The sequence below is a fragment of the Anopheles stephensi genome, chromosome 3, assembly GCF_013141755.1.
Source record: "Anopheles stephensi strain Indian chromosome 3, UCI_ANSTEP_V1.0, whole genome shotgun sequence".
Taxonomy (NCBI): domain Eukaryota; kingdom Metazoa; phylum Arthropoda; class Insecta; order Diptera; family Culicidae; genus Anopheles; species Anopheles stephensi.
The window spans coordinates 87,760,172-87,773,716 of NC_050203.1; the positions used below are offsets into that span (position 1 = coordinate 87,760,172).

General features: G+C 42.7%; 2 protein-coding genes across 2 annotated transcripts in view; one reads left to right on the forward strand and one right to left on the reverse strand.

Annotated features, from left to right (window-relative positions):
• Positions 1-2,105, reverse strand: part of LOC118514082 (UDP-glycosyltransferase UGT5-like) — a 9,783-nt gene extending 7,678 nt beyond the window's left edge. The window contains exon 1 of the mRNA XM_036060612.1: positions 1,869-2,105. The gene's annotated coding sequence lies outside the window, so the exon portion shown is untranslated. The remainder of the gene's footprint in view (positions 1-1,868) is intronic.
• LOC118510064 (transport and Golgi organization protein 1) overlaps positions 1-9,038 on the forward strand; it is a 9,231-nt gene extending 193 nt beyond the window's left edge. Inside the window, exons 2-10 of the mRNA XM_036051454.1 lie at positions 288-1,072; positions 2,742-2,886; positions 3,188-4,900; positions 5,258-6,429; positions 6,518-6,678; positions 6,745-6,846; positions 6,912-7,111; positions 7,183-7,782; positions 8,701-9,038. Of these exons, the coding sequence (XP_035907347.1) occupies positions 288-1,072; positions 2,742-2,886; positions 3,188-4,900; positions 5,258-6,429; positions 6,518-6,678; positions 6,745-6,846; positions 6,912-7,111; positions 7,183-7,782; positions 8,701-8,786 (4,964 nt within the window). The 3' untranslated portion in view covers positions 8,787-9,038. The remainder of the gene's footprint in view (positions 1-287; positions 1,073-2,741; positions 2,887-3,187; positions 4,901-5,257; positions 6,430-6,517; positions 6,679-6,744; positions 6,847-6,911; positions 7,112-7,182; positions 7,783-8,700) is intronic.
• Positions 9,039-13,545: the final 4,507 nt, after the last annotated feature.

The following is a 13,545-nucleotide window of genomic DNA, read 5'->3' on the forward strand; positions in this document are numbered from 1 at the left end:
AGTGTAGCCAAAGTCGCCCTTATTCCAATGCTCCATTCAACTCTCCCTGCCCAATCTGTGCGAAACAGACAGTTTCTTTTGGGTCAAACTCCTGCTTGACCGACAACCGCCACGACATGATCTGAACAAATGACTTGAAAATGAAAGTAAAAGTGTTATTGCAAACGCGTGCAGTCTGTCGGACGTAAGCAGATCGCATCGTTCTGATAACATTCCCGGAATACTTGTGTACAGGTCGTGTATGTTTACTTTTGTAATACATTTGGAACTCCTCTCTCTCTTTGCAGGTGTAATAGCAAGAGGGAAAGCTGTGCTCCGATTTCGTGGCGGCGGAGCACGGAAAGTGAACCTGGACCAGAATGAGCCCGTTGAAATATTAGCAAAGAATATCGGAAAAGAACAGGAGTATCTGGTAAGAAAGGCCACGGGCAAGACGGGCCTAGCATCAAAGTCGTTCATTCGAGAGTACAACATCGTGATAAAATCGAACGACCTGGTTACGATTAGCGACGACGATCCGGCGCCAGACCCGATAGATATCAAACCAACGCAACCTGTTATCTTGCAAGAAAATGTGGTACAAACGACTGTTGTTGAGGGTACCGTGCTAACGAATGATGTTCTTTCGGATTCCTCGTCGGTTGAATTTGCCGCCGTCGATGAGGCGTCTAGCGTGAAAGCCACTCCTACATTGGAAGTGATTCCGAGCACACAGATAGTGGAAAACAATCTACAGAATGATGCAGGAGTCGGGAAAGATGAGCCAGTTGTAGAAATTGAAGATGAGTCTGAAGATCTGGCTGAAGTTGATGATGCTGAAGAAGGTGATGAAGAAGAGGATGAGGAGGAGGAGGAGGATGAAGATGCCAGTGAAGAAGTCGAAGATGAAGCATCGGAGCCAACTGTCGAGGCAGTGAAAGAGGAGGATGATAACGCTGAAACAATTACGGTTTCTGGTGACGATGCAAAATCTCAACCTGAAGCTACAACGGAAAAGGTGCTACCGAACGATGAGAACGTCGGCGGTGCTCAACCTGTAACAGAGGAGGTTCAATCTGATCCACCTGTAAGTTAAGAATCACACTGCGATGCACTACGATCGCGCTCAGCTGTTCTCCGAACGGAAGGCATTTTTGCACACTCGCCACAACAACGCGTAAGAAGTCGGCGTGTTTCGTTTTGCGCAAAACACTTGCGCTCTTTACGCACGGCGTATGGTGTAAAAGCAAAACGAAGAAAAATCGTAATCACCAGTGAAAACAGCATTTCCTCATACCGGTTACATCAAAAATCCTAACCACGCGGATAAATAGAGCACCGTTTTGACCAAATTTGAACGTTATTTTTTAATTACGTTTCCGCTGAAAAATCAGCGTTCGTTGCCCCGCGAAATTGCCGTTAAGCAACGGAACAACAATCCTGCCATTGACATTCAAACGCTCGAACGCGTTTGGGGTTGCTTCACGGTTTGCCGCGAAAATATTTTCCGCGGAAACGTCTCAGCTGAGATGGATGATGGTTGTTCCACTTTCGCTTGGGCCTTCCATAGTTACATCGCGTCGCCAAAAATAAATACTGGGCCGAAAGGCAACACAACGTAAACGACCGAAATAATATTAAAAAAGACAAGACAAAAAAAAACAGACACCCGCGACTAGTTAATACGTTTACATAATTTGAACCGACGAAATAGACACGCGTGCATTGGCAGTCCGCAAAACGAAACCCAATCCGTTCAAAAGTCGACAAGCTCCAAACGCGCTAGTGTCACAGTTCCTTATTAGAAGAATCCATACAAGACACCGTTTGCTTATCATTTCGATAAGATAAAAATTCACTAATTGTTCACTGTTACACAATGCACTTACATTTACAGCACAGGTAGAACGAGGGAATGAATCAGCGGCCTATCGATGCACGGGGAAACCGATGGCAACTGTGTGAGATCAGCGTTTGAATCGCGACCACGCTATCTTCAAGCGTCCACTACGATCAACACTTGCCGACGAACTGTTTCGCGGTTTCGTCGCACTCTCGCTAGCACTCCGCTCGACGGACGTTGCTGCTGCTTTGGCTCAGCGAGGAAGTAATCGATTCACCGATGGAAGAGAGACGGTTTCTGACCCGCGTTGAATGGTCCAACGCGGGTTTTCTTCTCTCGCACACGTTTTCCCATTCTCACAACGATCACACTTTCACTACTAGTCTTGAGATGCTGGGATCTTTTTGTTCGGTTAGATTCCGCCCTCGTGTTTGTTTTATTTTGCACCGAAAACGTGCTCAGACCTTGAAGTCCATCACGGATTGGTACTTTGAACTTCAGCAGTTCGGCAAACCGATCGGATTGTAATGCGGACAGTAAAATAATCAAAGCATTTTATTTTTTAAATGATTGTAAAATGGAACAAGCAGCAGATGGTTATTTAAAAAGTTTTAACTCGTTTCTGTTTCGTGTTAGATCAAACTTAGTTGGTTTGAACTTTTTTCAGCTAAAAAAAACGAATGGATTTCATTAAATCGCAGCATGATGGTACGAATGTGATAATTTGAAAATTTTACGATCAGCTGTTCCTTATGATGCCCGTGTAGTCGGTGCTTCATGTCAGCGTTGCGATGCTGCTTGGAAAAGGTACTTCATTTTGCGAGAAGCGAACCGCACAGTGTAAACTGCTTGGTCCACGTAATCGAACGTCAAAAAGCCGATTTTGACAACAGGGATCGCAAGCGACGAGAAAAAATAGACCTGCTGTGCAAGAAGTGATGTGGCTTACAGGAAAACCATGAAAAGATCCGTTGTTAATTGTTTTGTACATACATTGTGTTTAGTTTTAGTATTATCAGTTCTCGAAACAGCCAGCAGAGAATGCGGCGATCCACAGTGCGAAAGTAAGTTGGAGAAAAGTGTAGCCAAAGTCGCCCTTATTCCAATGCTCCATTCAACTCTCCCTGCCCAATCTGTGCGAAACAGACAGTTTCTTTTGGGTCAAACTCCTGCTTGACCGACAACCGCCACGACATGATCTGAACAAATGACTTGAAAATGAAAGTAAAAGTGTTATTGCAAACGCGTGCAGTCTGTCGGACGTAAGCAGATCGCATCGTTCTGATAACATTCCCGGAATACTTGTGTACAGGTCGTGTATGTTTACTTTTGTAATACATTTGGAACTCCTCTCTCTCTTTGCAGGTGTAATAGCAAGAGGGAAAGCTGTGCTCCGATTTCGTGGCGGCGGAGCACGGAAAGTGAACCTGGACCAGAATGAGCCCGTTGAAATATTAGCAAAGAATATCGGAAAAGAACAGGAGTATCTGGTAAGAAAGGCCACGGGCAAGACGGGCCTAGCATCAAAGTCGTTCATTCGAGAGTACAACATCGTGATAAAATCGAACGACCTGGTTACGATTAGCGACGACGATCCGGCGCCAGACCCGATAGATATCAAACCAACGCAACCTGTTATCTTGCAAGAAAATGTGGTACAAACGACTGTTGTTGAGGGTACCGTGCTAACGAATGATGTTCTTTCGGATTCCTCGTCGGTTGAATTTGCCGCCGTCGATGAGGCGTCTAGCGTGAAAGCCACTCCTACATTGGAAGTGATTCCGAGCACACAGATAGTGGAAAACAATCTACAGAATGATGCAGGAGTCGGGAAAGATGAGCCAGTTGTAGAAATTGAAGATGAGTCTGAAGATCTGGCTGAAGTTGATGATGCTGAAGAAGGTGATGAAGAAGAGGATGAGGAGGAGGAGGAGGATGAAGATGCCAGTGAAGAAGTCGAAGATGAAGCATCGGAGCCAACTGTCGAGGCAGTGAAAGAGGAGGATGATAACGCTGAAACAATTACGGTTTCTGGTGACGATGCAAAATCTCAACCTGAAGCTACAACGGAAAAGGTGCTACCGAACGATGAGAACGTCGGCGGTGCTCAACCTGTAACAGAGGAGGTTCAATCTGATCCACCTGTAAGTTCTGAGGATACAGGTGCATCGTTACCAGCAAATGGTCAAAGTAACGAGCCCTTGGCAAACGATGGATTAGCTATGGAACAACCATCGAGTGCTAATGGTTCTGTTGATAATGGCACAGAAAATAGTCCTCCTACCACAACGGAAAAGGCTACGTACAGTGAAGATACATCAACAGAAGCTGAAGAAACTAATAATGGTGCAAACATAGCCGAGCATCCAGTGACGTTACAGCAAGAATATCCGGCCGATTTAACGACTGAAAATCCATCCGCTTCAGAAACAGTTTTATCAAGCGATGCGGTCCCACAACATACGACTGCGCTGCCAGAAGTCCAAGACTATCCCACAACGGAGTCTGCCGGGATGATGGATGAAGTAACGACACCTTTAAGCATGGTTGAATTAACTGAAACTGAAGTACCTGTTACAATATTGCCCCACGAAGAAGTTGTTACGGCTGACGCTGTGCCTGTTGCGGTAGAACCGGCGCCTGTTACCGAACCGGAAGAAAACAACATACCTAACGCGGCTGAACCACCCAAAACCGTGGACAGTCAGCCAACGCATCCCAATCGCATCCTCAAAGGAGGTCTGGGTAATTTATTGGCTCATAGTCATCATCACCATCACCATCATCCACATCATCATCATCACGATCATAATCACGATCATGGACACGATCACCGGGAGCCGGTCGTTACGGAACAAACAGTACCGGAAGTGAAGCCGGCCGAAATGAATGTTCAAACGGTTGGTGACACACATTTGCATTTCCCGGCACATGCTGACATGGCGCACACTTCCACACTTCCTCAGGACGAGGATGCTGGTAACGTGGGACTAAATACCAAGCGTTTCGAAAATAATCACTTACACAGCGCTCAAGTAGATGGATCTCCGCAAGCATTGGCAGATAATGGCAATGAAGGTAAGCTACAGTAGGATACAACTTTGCCCGGTTTTTGCAGCGGAATCGATCATATGTTATACACTTGTCGAGTGATGAAATCGTTCAAAATACTTCGTCCAAGGCAAACCAACCGAGAGCCAAAAAAAAGCAATAATTTCAACCTTTGTTGTTATTTAATATTGGATACGAGACGGGCCCGCTTTATTAGCTGTCTGTGTGTATGTGATTATTTTTAGAACATTCGCCTTAATGCCAGTCACAAGTTTCATTTGAGTCGTTTTTCTCATTGCGCGAGGGAATTCATAATGTATTGCTGCGTTGTTTGCTGCTTTAGAAATAATTAATTCCATTTCTTTGCTTATCTACGGCCCACAGGAAACGGATATTGTGACAGTACAGCAGCCATTGATTGTCCTCCACCGGCACCATCACACTTACCACCATCCGTTAAGCACTCGAACGGCGGGGCAGATTATACCCCGATGGACCAGGATGTGCGCAACAGCGAGGGAGAAGGAGTTGAGCCGCCACAGCACGACGCCATAGCGCACGGTGGTGGGGACGATGTTGAGTTTGAGAGGCAGCAGCTTCCCGTTGGAGATTACCTTGAAGTGTTTGTGCAGGAAGCGATCAAGTTGAGCGATCTTATCCTCATGCTAGCGATCACATCCTTCACTCTGCTGATGTTTTCTCTTGGCCACTATCTGATCAATAAGAATCGGCGGGAGAAACCGCTTATCTACCAACTCAACATGATCGAGCGTGATCTGATGACATCGTACAAAGAGAGCGGGCTGTTGAAAGCTGAGCTGCAGGAAACGAAGCACAAGCTGACGAGCATTGAAAACAATTCCTTTGGTTCTAATGACATGGTGATCGCGTTGAAGGCGGAACTCGAAGCTGCCGAGCAAGCGAAACTGGAGCTGCAGGATCAAATAGCGGGGCTAGAAAAAGAGCTGGAAAATGCGGCCGAAGCTGGACTGGAGCTGAACAAGATGGTAGCGGAGCTGCTGAATCAAAACGGTAGCGATTCGATTGCGCTGAGCGTTGAAGAGCTGCAGCGTCAGTTGAACGAGCAGCAGCAAACCATTTTATCGATGAATGCGTCTCTGGCCGAAAAGAGTCGCGAAAATAGTGAACTACAGATTGCGATTGCCAGCCAAACGGGTACCTTTAAGGAGCGTTTGGATGAGTTGGAAAAGGCACGCACGGAACTGACCGATCATCGCAAACAGCTCGAAGAACAGGTGGCAAGCTTGCAATCCGAGCAGAAGACTACAGTGGACAGCATGCGGCAGGAGCTGGGTGCCGAGATCGATCATTTAACAAAGGACTTGAAGCTCGCCCAGACTAAGGCAGACGAAAGCGGTAAAGCTCTCGCCGCGATGGAAGCCAAGTGTGAGGCGCTTGAAGAGTGCTTAAAGGAGGTGAAATCGGAGGGTGGGCACGCCGGAAAAGGAATGATCGATTCGATTGAGTTGAAAGCGCAAATAGCTCTGCTGACGAAGGAAAAGGCGAATATGCAGGACAAGTTACAGGGTGAAATTGTGAGTACCGGAAGCGTGGCTGAGTTGCTCCAGAAGCTCTCGATCATGATCATTATGCTAATTTGCATGCATTGTTCAAATACTGTAGATTGCGCGGCAGCTGGTAGAGGATCACATGAAGATGGTAAACGAGGAAATTTCAACGCTGAAACGAGAGTTTGGCAAAGCGGAAAAGGATAAGCTGGAAGCGGAAACAAGATTGGAAGTGTTGTCTTCGTACTTCAAGGATAAGGAAACACAGCTGCAGAAGTGAGTGTGGCAAACGTGTTAGATGCGGGGGGTTGTGTGGCATTGATGCATCTCTTGCTTTTTTAGAGAACTAAGCGTGAAGGAAGCGATGTGGATGCAGCAACAGGGCGAAACGACCACCACGGTAGAAAAGATACGCCACATGCAAGACGAAATACAGCAGCTGAAGTAAGTCGAGCTCTGCTTCTGATTGTGCCTACATATGACAATGCAATGTTGTTCCTTCCTTGTAGATCGCAAAACGATAAGCTTCGGGCGGAAATTGAGGCTCAAGCAACGGCACACAAAGCTCAATACACTACGCTGGAAACTCGTTCACACGATGCTTGGCTTACAGCCCGGCAGGCAGAACGGCGACTCGAAGAAGCGCGGAGCGAGTCCAGTGCGCTTCGGCGGAAACTTACGGCACTTGGTGATATTTCTGCTTCCAGTGGTAAGTAACGCGACCACTTTGTCCATGAAAAGCAAACTCCATTTCATTACGCCGTTTATCATTTTGTTTAGATGGAATGGTGAACCTACCGAACGCTTCCATTACGCAAACCGATCTCGGCCTAACTGCGCCTTCACCTATTCGCGTGGAGTCGCCGAATGCTCCACCACTATTGGGAGTGCCACTTCCACCACCGTTTTTGCCACCATTTATGCCTGGTCCGCCACCTCCATTTCTGCCACCGTTCATGCCGCCTCCGCACGGTCCAGGTGAGATGAGGCCTCCGCCTCTTGGGCGATTGATGTCGCCACCACCACCACCACCAAACAATCGATACTCTCCCAACCACATCATCGACGCGCGAGACCGATACAGTCCGGATCGAGGACGCTACTCGCCGGACAGCCGGTACGACTATTCCGTTATGTCGACGTACGAAACTGAAAACGATTTTAGTCCACCGCCCTCACCGCCACACCACTCACGTCATTCGAACTACGATCGAGAGCGAGAACGGGACCGGGATCGAGATCGGGATCGGGGCAGCGATCGTGAACGGCCGCACCGTGATGGACGTGGCAGCGGCAGTGGAGGCTACTCGCGAGGTTACACCCCTACTGGCATGCGCACGTCACCCCCTATTCAGGATCCGAGGAACAAAAAATACGCAGGTACCAATAATAATCATTATTCGGATGACGAGTTCGACGGTTGGTAGTATACATGTGGTGTGCAGGCAAGCCTGATGAGATCCATTCCTTGTAATACTTGTCCCGATTTGATGTAACAGGCTCATCGCTACGTGAGCTGCTTTTCAATTTCAGCTGTCGAACGTGCATTGTGCATAATAACCAAAAAAAGAAAATTGAAAACCGAACTAACAATCCCTATCAACCATATCATCCAGCACTAATCACAATTGAAAGTAGCTAGACGTAGTCAAACAAATCGATAGTTATCTATAGTTTACAATCAATCGTGTATACTGCCACAAGTTAACACAAACGACTAGCGATCGTCATTCCGTTCAACTGTATATTTCACAAATTGTTTTCATGCTAATGATTACCGACACATCCAGCGACAAGTATTGTAATAGGCAGCTTTGCCTTGCCAATGCCATTGCGTTAACCAAAAACGGTATTCCTTTCGCTAACATCATCCTCATGGCAGTAAATGGCATCACATACACTCATCATCGGGAATGCTTCCAGATTCCTTGCAAGTACAAACTGGTACTTAGCACACGATTCCTGTTGTATCATTTGATTGACAATAAGTTCGTCCTTCACCTTCGCCGCAAACCATCTTTCATTACTTAATACTTCATTGCTTACGTTGGAGCTTTGCTTTACTTAGATGTGACGTTATTAGCATAAGTCGCTTTTTGCTTAATGTATGTACTCCCCTCTCTGTCGCGCACAACTATTGATTACTATTACGTATATTTTTGTTCTCTTTGCATATAAATGGAATGGTCGGCTCGTCCACACCCACCTTTCGATGCGATCAATTTAATGCTATGATCCTTTCCCGTCAACGAAATCTGTTTTTGTTTTTTTAAAAACTCACAATTGCGACATGTGTAGGAGGTTTCAGTTCCGGCTCACAGGATTCGCTCGGAACAAGGAAAAGTTCAGGAAAGTATAGAACTACCGGAAAGCCACAGATATAGATCACCACTGGAATGTAAGACCACTCAAGCAACTGTGCAAAAGCTAGGTAAAATTAACCGACACCGGTAAACGACATTTGCGAGAAGTTATTTTAATCGTTTGTCTTCAGTGTGAAAATGTATCAGGAACAGTGCAATGGAAAGTAACGAAGCATTATTACGACTTCTTTTCCTTGTGGATGCGGGGAAACTTTAGGGAACGATTGGAATGAAAGGAGATGGAAATATAAACATAAATTTAAAAAATCTCGACTCCCTTCCATCTTGATCGAAAAGAGCCGAAAGAACATTTTATCTGCGTAAGTGTGTGTGTGTATTGTGGAAAATCGTGGAAATGTAGAAAGTGTTTCCTTCGTTATGTTGCCGGTTGAAAAAGCGTAGTCGAATCAGATATGAGATCGTTATACTGTTGAGCACTCATGGCACTCACAGACACTCAACCGAACCTGCGTTCATTTGAACGAAGTGTTTTTGCCGCGATCTGACATTTCGTTAAGTTTCCTTTGACGTCTGCGTAAACAACAGCATATCGCGAGTTAAAACTTTTCTTTCTGAATAGATAGAAAGAGTCTTTTACAGTTCGGTGTCTTGAAATTAACTATTTTATTGAATTCAGCCGATTCCGTTATCGGCCCATAAACGGCCCAGCAGCGATCGCCGCATCAGCATAACTCGTCGCGTTGGATACAACACGACACTCCCAATGCTGATTTAGCGATTACCGACGCTCGTTGCTAACTCGCCCCCCCTCAGATGTGAACGTCCACGATTCACTGTGTTTGTTTAGGAAATGTGACGTAGTCGGGTGTCTGATTTGGTGACGAATTATGTACTGTGACTACCGTTTGCGTGTTTTTGCACCTCTTTGTAAACCAGTAAAGCAATGCTACTCCCAGTATAATGAGAGGAAAGATGATACCTCCGAAAATGTTTATCGTTGGCCAGGTTATTTGAAAAGAGTTGTTTTGTAAGCGAATGTGCTCCAATTCTTTACGTGTCTCGATGTGCAGATTATGTAAATCTTCCAGACTTATGTTCGAAATTTCCAGCTGTCTTTTAATAAACACTCCGTCGAGTGGATATAAGTTCAACGTTCCAACTAGATCGGTGAGTTTGGATGAGTATCTCACGTCGTTTATGTAAATATCGCATGTGTTGAAGCTTATTACGAACGATCCCTGAAGTGTTCTGTTGCTTATACCACAGTTGGAGACGAGTGTAAATTTCTCTACAGAGTTAATCAATATGGCGTGATTATTAATCTGTAATATTTCAGTTTTGGCTGGACTCTTCGTAAAGTTACATTCTGCTTCTCGACCTTCCATTAATCTTGGAATGCAATCTGATTCATCCAACTCTATTTCGTTGATTTTATAGATTTTCGGGGTTAGAGTGCTAACACGGTATCTGATTGCTTCGTGAGTTATGAATCTGTCATACTGGAGGTGAATCTTGCCGTCGTGGTACAGGATTGGATAAATTTTTATCTTACGGAACGTTCTTGGGTCGAGTTTGGGTGTTTTTATGAGCAGCATTATTTCTTGGCGGTTGGTGGCGATAGAGGCGTCGGCGTAGGAAAGCGCTTCTAGAGTTGTGTCGAACGGAATGTTTTCTGCTGCCAGGTTTTTTTCCAAACAATTGATTTCATATTTTGACAATATTTTTTCGTTTAAAATATTCGCTTTCGTCATAACTATACTATCAACTATTTCCTGCAGTGTGTCTATCATCTTTTTTAGGTGGAGATAAATATTGATGGAATGAATTTCTAATGATTCTGATCTGAATTGAGTTATTACGTTACGAGTTTTTTCTGTTATTTCTTTAATCTGGTTGTTAATATTCCTATTGATTGTAACTTGTGCATTATTGTCATCGATGAGATTATTAATTGTTTTGTTAATAACACGAAGATCGTTTGCATCTGGTGTTCCTGCAATAAACTTCCAAATTGTTCCTATGGAATCCCAACGTTTGAATCTTTTAGTGGGAAGCATTCTTTTCAATATGGTATTCAGTTCTTCGAATTGGTTTTGGATAATACTGGAAAATTGATTATTGCTCATTTTTTCGAAATCGTCCTTAATTGCTTGAATATAACCCTTATACGCAGTTAAATTGTAATGGTGTATGTAAATATGGCTATCTATCCTTATTCTTGCCCAACCTTCGTCCATTGCAACTATAGGTTGGTTGTCTACCTTCAGAATAGAGATCCTCGGCTCAGCTAGGGTACATACTACAAATAGAAAACTGTAAGAAGAGAACAATGATGTTAGAATGACGGTATTGTTAGCTATCTTATTTTTATATCGTTTTTATGAATTTTTCGTGAATCATTTGTGTTTATAGTGCTTTTGTTTACTTTGTTAATCTTGATTTTCTTGTATCTCGGCTTGTGTTTTAATCTGGCTCTGGTTTTTTCATAAACTGTCATATCCTCTTTTATATTTATTTCCTTTTTTCTCTTATTGTAATATGAAATATCTTTCTCCTGTTTCTTTGTTAAATTTTTGTAAACATTTTCACAAATATCTGATGAACGGACAGACGGTAAAATTATCTCATAAGGAGTATATTTAGTAGTCGAATGAATGGATGAATTATATTTGTGAAGTGAAAGCTCGATTAGATCAGAAATAGTTAAATTGTTGTTCTCAAATTTCGTTATTCGATAAATTTCTAATATGGTAGAATGGAACCTTTCTATTACTCCATTCATTTCACTTCGACCTGTAGCTGTTAAATATATTTGGATTTGGTGAGTTTTATAAAAATCTATTAGATCTTGTGTACCAAAAGATTTTTCGCCGTCCATTACTAATATTTTAGGAGGATGGTATTTTGTAATTATTTCTTTAACTGCCGGAACAATATCTAAGGCGGCTCGCGATTGAATTTCTTTAATTTGAGCGAATTTTGAAAATTTATCGATGTAAGTTAAAAAATAATGTTTTTCGAGAAACATTATATCAATGTGTGCAATTTGGAAAGGGTGTACGGGGATTGGAGTTTGTTGTTGAGGATACCGGATAGGGATTCGGTCATATTTGTTTTCATTGCAGATACAGCAATTGGAAACAATTTTTTTTATCTTGGCTAGCAGCTTTGGAAAATAGTATTTACGTAAAATTTGCGACTTATTTTCCTGGGCTCCACGATGTGCCCTATTGTGCTCTGCCGTGATTATTTCTCGTTGTTGATCTTCGTCTGTAATGTCTTCCAGAAGATTTTGAGTAAATCGAATCTTAAGGAGCTTCTGACTTCCAAAATACTTCCTATAAACCTCTTGAAATTTTCCCATTATGTCTTCACTCGTGAAAAGTCCGTTTACTTTTGATATTGTGAAATGATCCTTTAGAATCTGTAAAAGAGATGATTCGGTTATTATTTCGGAGTAAATTGTTGTACGTTTAAAATTTTGGAATGGATATTCAATTACTGTGTTTGGTTTCCCTTTTTTCAACACGATCTGGTTGTGAAAAGCATTAAGTGGTGCTTCTGTAGAGATAATGTAAAAATCGTCACTAGTTTGTGATGAATGTTGCGTACCAGTCATAGAGAAAACTATTCTGCTGAGGGCATCTGCTACAACATTGCCTTTGCCTGGTTTATACAAAATCTCGTGGTCATGCTCCTCTAAATATGCTTTCCAACGTTTTAATTTTGCGTTAGTATTTTTTTGGGAGAGGGCAAAAGTAAGTGGTTGATGATCAGTTAATATTTTGAGTTTAGCTCCATACAAATAATTGCGGAAAGTTTGTAGTGACCAGAAAATTGCAAGCATTTCTTTCTCAGGGGTGGAATATTTCTCTTCAGTTTTAGATAGTGTTCTTGATGCGAAGTGAATTGGTTTATCTTTGCCTAATTCACCTTGAGAAAGAACGGATCCAATTGCATAATCTGAAGCATCGGTTGTCAAAATAAATGGTTTGTTAAAATCTGGATAGATGAGAATATCGCTCGATGATAGTATTTGCTTCATTTTATTGAAACATTCGATTTCTTGTTGATTTAATGTAATTTTCTTTTTGGATGTGTCAGATCCCTTTCCCCTTAAAATGTTTGTCAAAGGTTTAGCAATTTTGGCAAAGTCTTTGACAAATCGTCGATAGTAGCCCATTAATCCTAGGAAGGCACGCAAATCTTTAATGGTTTTGGGCACAGGGTATTTATTTATAACTTCTATTTTTTTATGGTTGGGTTTTATTCCCTCTGTGCAAATAATGAAACCAAGAAATTCAACTTCTTGGCGAAGGAATTCTGATTTGTCTAATTGAATTTTTAGTCCTGCATTATTTAATGTTGTCAAAATTGTGTCCAAATTTTTCAAATGATTTTCTAAATCATCGCCAAAAACTATTACGTCGTCTATATAAACGTAACATATTTTTCCAATAAAATTTCGAAGTACATCATCGATAGCCCTTTGAAATATAGCCGGTGCGTTTTTTAAACCAAACGGCATCCTAGTAAATTCGTATTTACCGTTATTAATAGCAAAAGCCGTTTTTTCAATATCTGATGCTTTCATCTTAATTTGATGGAATCCCGAAGCTAAATCTAAAGTCGAGAAATATTTTTTTCCTTTTAATTGGTCTATCACATAATTTATCTCGGGCATTGGATATTTTTCGGAGATGGTTTTAGCATTTAACATTCGATAATCGATAACCATTCTAAATTTCTTTTGTCCTGATGCATCCGGTTTTTTTGGCACAATCCATACCGGTGAAGTCCAAGCTGAGCGAGACGGTCT